At 35.3% G+C, this 6,000-nt stretch overlaps 1 protein-coding gene across 3 annotated transcripts in view; it reads left to right on the top strand.

Annotated features, from left to right (window-relative positions):
- The window catches only part of LOC145296883 (uncharacterized), a 155,270-nt gene that overhangs the window by 31,215 nt on the left and 118,055 nt on the right, over window positions 1-6,000 (top strand). For 2 of the 3 annotated variants that reach the window (XM_080143028.1, XM_080143027.1), the window contains exon 5: window positions 4,450-4,592. The exons of the other annotated variant lie outside the window; for it this stretch is intronic. In XM_080143028.1, coding sequence (XP_079999154.1) covers window positions 4,450-4,592 — 143 coding nt within the window. The remainder of the gene's footprint in view (window positions 1-4,449; window positions 4,593-6,000) is intronic. 3 annotated transcript variants of the gene reach the window in all.

The following is a 6,000-nucleotide window of genomic DNA, read 5'->3' as shown; positions in this document are numbered from 1 at the left end:
CGTAAATGACAGTTCTCTCTAATTCTCTCTCCTCTGATCTTGAGCATGTGGTACAATGGGGGAAGAGGTGGCTGGTCAGTTTTAATGCATCCAAAACCAAGCTTCTATCTTTAAATCATCAACGCACTGAACGCCATCTGGCATCAATTGAAATGGATGGCTCTCGTCTTGGAGCGGCTCTATGTTTTGACAAGCTTCTGGGTTTGACCTTTACTCCTGATCTAAAATGGAACACGTACATCAAATCTGTTGCCAGGGACACTGGGAAAATGGTGGGATCCTTCTACCGCTCCAGAAGATATCTCACTACTGATGCAATTCTCTATCTTTATAAAAGCCAAGTACGTCCAAGGATGGAATACTGCTGCCACATCTGGGCAGGAGCTGCTAAAAACAGCCTATCCTGCCTTGACAGAGTACAAAATAGACTTCGTGGTTTAGTGGGGGATGCCCTTTTCTCTTCTCTGCAACCTCTCTCCCACAGAAGAGACGTTGCAAGCCTGTCTTTGTTTTATCGCTATTTCCATGGCAGGTGCTCATCTGAACTCCAATTCCTCGTTCCCCCTCGCCAATCTTTCACGAAAAACACCCGTCTGGCTGAAACTACTGTCAATAATTTCCCCCACTCTATATCTGTGCCTAAATCCAAACGTAGATTCCATGAGCAAAGCTTCTTTCTTAGAACTGCATGCCAGTGGAACTCTCTGCCGCTTGTCTGTTTCCCACCTGACTACAACTTGGATGTCTTCAAGTCCAACATAAGCAAACTCCTGACAAACCGCCCCCTTAAATAAGACACTCTATCAAAACCCCCAATACTAATGATTACTACAATACTATCTCATTGATTACTGTACACGCAATAACCCTTATCCCTGAGTGGCCTTCGGGCCTTGATAAGTGGTGACCCCCATGTAAAAAAAAAAAGAAAAGAAGGAAGAAGAGTAAGCCGGATGAATTTAAGAAAGAAAAAGAATAGCTTTTTTTTTCATCTCTCATATCAATCTCTAATCTACTGTAACGTTACATGTTATCATGTAACGTTACATGTTATCATGTAACGTTACAGTAGATTAGAGATTGATATCATGTAGCGTCCATCACAATAACAAAGGAAAGGAAGAGGAAAGAAATTTGACTCGCCTTTTTCAGTTTTTACAAAAGTCATTTATTCTTGGTATTTCCAACAACACAGTTCATGAAGAGGAGAAAGAAAAAAAGTGCTGCAATTAAAGACATTTACTTTTAAGCATTCATCTGAATCACATCTCGGTGTAAAAATCAAACAAGTGAAAAGAAAAGAAGAAGAAGAAAGAGTAAGCGGAATTAATTTATTTATTGCGGACTATTATCCTCATCTTTCTTAGATGTTGTTTCACGATGTTTCGGCCAACAATTCCTCTGGCCTTCGTCAGATCAACACGTTTTTGGCCAAGTAAACCTCTGGCCGGCTTTGGGTAGGATTGAAACCGCTATATTCAGACAATTCTCACCTGGAACCCTAGAGATTCAACATCACCAAAAACGTGGTGAGACGACAACAACTATGGATGGCAGTAATTGCTGAGAATGCAGTTAGGAGATTCGGAATTCCTATCCCGTTGCGGTTACCACCTGACAAAGGCCAGAGGAATAGTTGGCCAAAACATCGTCAAACAACATCTAAGAAAGATGAGAATAATAGTCTGCAATAAATAAATTAATTAATAATACTCATCTCAATAATGAATTCCAATTAAATAATAAATCATTGAATGTTGATGAAACAGAAAAAAAAGGCCTTTGATAGGGCATGGCATAAAGGTCTACTTCACAAGATCTCCAGCTACGGTATAGCTGGAAATGTCTTCTCAATTATTAAATCATTTCTCTTTGATAGGTTCATAAAAGTAGTGGTTGATGGGCTGAAACCAGAAGCTCATTGTATTACGTCCCGCTAACAAAATGGCACTGATTTTCACGGAAATACAAATCACGATTAGCGTAATAATTTTGTTCAATTATTTTATTTTTGTTTTAATAAAGCAAGAAAAGCTTACTTAATTGGAGTATTTATGAATATTAATGTTGGAATGATTTATTGGAATCGAAAATCAGAAAAATCAGAACTTTTAAGGGTATCAGAATTGGTATAAGTATAGGAATCGGAAAAATTAGTACCTAGTTCTGTACCTATCTGCTTTGATGGATTGATTGTTACTATTTCTTCTGATGAGTTAAGGGCAAAATAGATTCACTAATTGATATAATAAATAAGTGATTGATTTTGCGCTACGAAACAGATACTGTCAAGAATTGTATAAATCGACTGATTTAAAGGAGTAAACTATAAGATGGTCAAGATCATGATTATAGTCTTTTGTCATTTATTCACTATATATATATATATATATATATATATAAAATGTTAAAAGTCCACGTATGCTTCTAGGATAGTGATTTAAAGGTTGTGAGGGTTTTTTGAAGCATGAAAAACGATGTTACTTTTTATATTTAATATTTTTATTGTTATTTTTTATATTTCAAGCGGACCTCTGCTCTTGGTCACAAAAAAGTATTGAGAAAAAAAAAAAAGGTCCGCTTAAAATATAAAAAATAACAATAAAAATATTAAATGTCAAGAATTGTAAATGTCAACTGAATTAAAGGAATAAATTATGAGATGGTCAATATCATGAACTTTGGAATATAGTCTTTTGTCATTTATTCACTATCTATCTATCTATCTATCTATCTATATATAAAGTGTGTGAATCAGTTTACTCTGGGAGCGTGCTGTTGTTAATTATTCGTCCTTGTTTTGTTCAATTTTCTTTTTGACACCCTTGAGCTGAAGCATTTTATAACATTACAATTACTGATTCTGCAAAGAGAAGGTCAAGGTTAAAACTCAAAGATGCAGTGACAAGAAACTTGAAAGTGGAGGAATATCAGCACGACCGATTGGCAACATAATTACGTTAAAATGTTGCATTTCTTCTCTGTTATTATATAACCATTTGTGACCACCTGAAATACCCCTTGTGTGGGATATATGCGAAAGGGGGGAAAAAAGTACCGTTTAAGGCTAGGTTATGGTTAGAAAAAAAAAGAAAAAAAAGTAATATACAACGTACCGGGCGTATCTGCATCGCTCTTTGGGAAAGAAGGAAAGGATGACTAGCTCATTTATATACCTTTCTTTTTTTTTTTTTTTGATAGGAGGATATAAAAGCTGGGAAAAAATTCCCTGCAAGGGACACAGAAAGAAGAGTCGTGAACATCTTCTCTTGAAAAGTATTTCGTGTTGCTGACGTTCAGATTGTGCGGTGTGACATTGGTGGCGAGAGGCCAGGTGTGGTCGATTGGAAAAGAAGAGGGCAGAAACGTGCTGTTGTTGAGCGAGTGACTCACTCCTTCCCAAACCCCAGAACCGAATCCTGATTGTAACCTCACACCTTGGGACTGCATTTGTCATCCGGGTGATGGGGCTTCAATATGATACCAAATTTGTCAAGTTTGGTTCCGTCTTTCAAAAGTTTTAGCGTTACATACAAACATACAAACACACAGACGTTTGGCTTTTATATATATAGAGACAATGATAATGAAGAGTTGGTCACAGAGCGAGGACAAGCTAACAAATTTTCTTCACTGCAAAAATATCCGACCCAAACCCCCCGCTACGCACCTTCACTGATGTGAAGACCCGTCATACTAAATCAAAATTGTTATCAGATGGAACAAAAAATTTTTTTTATAAAGCAGCCGTGTTGTGTTTTATTCACAGTCAAGTGTATATATCATAAACCAGTGATAAAAGTCGATCAGATTGTGCGGTGTGATATTGGTGGCGAGAGGCCAGGTGTGGTCGATTGGAAAAGAAGAGGGCAGAAATGTGCTGTTGTCGAGTGAGTGACTCACTCCTTCCCAAACCCCAGAACCGAATCCTAATCGTAACCTCACACCTTGGGACTGCATTATCACTGTAGCCACACCCTGGCAAGTATTTTAATCGGCCATTGTCATTTCACTGAATTGAGATGACATTAGTATAACTTCATTACACCTGTGTAACCTTTGCCAAAAATGACTTTTCAAATATCATAATTCTAACTTATCTTCTTTTTGACTATTGATAAAGTTTGTTGTTACTTCCTATGCATAATTTTTATTCAAATGACTTTTTGGTACATTTGATAATTATTCTATTTTGTTTCTTACATTTGTCACCAGGTGCACACCTTTACCAAAATGATTTCCTGGTATACATGACTTTGATATTTAACAAAAAACAAGTAGAGAATTATGATCATGGCATTTGGTGGCCTTTGTGAAACGGTTATTCGCATCATGATGGACTGCATCTGAAGTCTACCAGATTTTTATTTTTTGTAAATCTAAAAAAATTTGATTCGAAACAAAAATTGGGATATATTTTTTACAATTGTTTTTGGATTTTATTTTCAGGTGCATCGATAACAATTGCACAACTATCTCAGTCAATAACGCAAACATAGAGTTTACCTGCAACTTAAATTATGTGTACAATTTTATAATACAATTCCAGTTAAATAAGATAAAGTGGCCAATCAGAGCAAGCCTGGAATTTTGTAAGTTACCTTTTTTTAACATTTTACATTTTATGATATATCTATTTAACTAGTGATGCAACGAGTCCAAGATTTTTCCAGGTTCCAATTCGTGTTAGGATGATTAATCGGTATCGGGTATTGGAAAAATTTTTGGGATATCAGAACTGGAAAAATTTGTGCCTATTTTCCGATGCCGACAATGGTTCCTTTAATTATCTTTTTAAATTTGACTTTGTTTAAAATAAATTCTTCCACTATTAATATAAAATAAATAATACAACTAATATATAAAAGGCTGTCTGTCTGTCTGTCTATCTGTCTATCTATCTCTTCTGAAACTAAAAGTCGCAGAGCGGCGCTAGGGGCCTGAAATGATTAGATTTTTTTATGGACCGTTCTTTTATGGGTCTTTAGCCAGTTAAAATAGTTTTTAAGGGGTCAAAAGGGGTCAAAATTGAAAAAATCGTTAAACATTCTGTACATTCACATTCGTTTATTTTTAATCAGTCCATTTGCGTGTCATGTTGGTACAGTGGTAACGTCATCAGCTACAGTTTTGTTTTTGGTTTCGATTCTAGTTGATAGCACTCAAATACTATTTTTTCTTTTACTTTTGAAATCACGACTCTATAATGATGTATACGAAATCTGGACAAATTAAAATATCCTATTTAAGTGCATTTTATGACTGGGCAAAGCCGGATGCCCCCCCCTCCCTCCCCGCTAGTAAAATAATAACTATTTATTGATTTTAAACTACCAGTAAAACTAAAATCTATAGAACACTGACCCTCCCCCACCCACACAAGTGTGTTTGTTACATTTGAAAAAAATATATGCACATTTAACATGGGACAAAATAACAACTTGATAGTTAAATATTTAGAGATTTATATAGAATTGGAATCAATAATTGTATCAGAATCGGGAATTTAGTATGGCCTCGGAGAAAAATATTGGAATCTTCTCATAACTAATTCCAATACAATTACTGATTCTGTTATGATTACAGATTCCTATTCTTTTTAAATCTTTAAATATTTAGGTGTAGAGACTTTTTTTTTTTTTTTTTAGGAAGTGAATTACTATGAAGACCCATGTACATACATTTTTTAGAAACATAAAACATACATTTGTTGTGGTGGTGGTGGTGGTGGTGGGGGGGGGGGGTGCGCAAGATTTTAATTTTAGCCGTAATTTAAAATCTCTAAATACTCATCATCTTATTAGTTTCAGTGATTGAAAATTAAGTTTTAAACAAATACAAAAATGAAATGGACAATGGAATTGTTTTTGGCATCAGAAAATAGGAATAAAATCTTTCCAATTCCAATACAGCAAAATGTTTTCATTTTTCTGATTCCCAATTCCGATTCTGATTAATCATCCCAAGACTACTTATTACCAAGTAATGGAAAAATGTGGG

This window comes from Euprymna scolopes, chromosome 17, assembly GCF_053919585.1.
Source record: "Euprymna scolopes isolate OS-2025 chromosome 17, ASM5391958v1, whole genome shotgun sequence".
Lineage (NCBI taxonomy): Eukaryota > Metazoa > Mollusca > Cephalopoda > Sepiida > Sepiolidae > Euprymna > Euprymna scolopes.
This window is presented reverse-complemented; position numbering and strand designations above follow the sequence as displayed.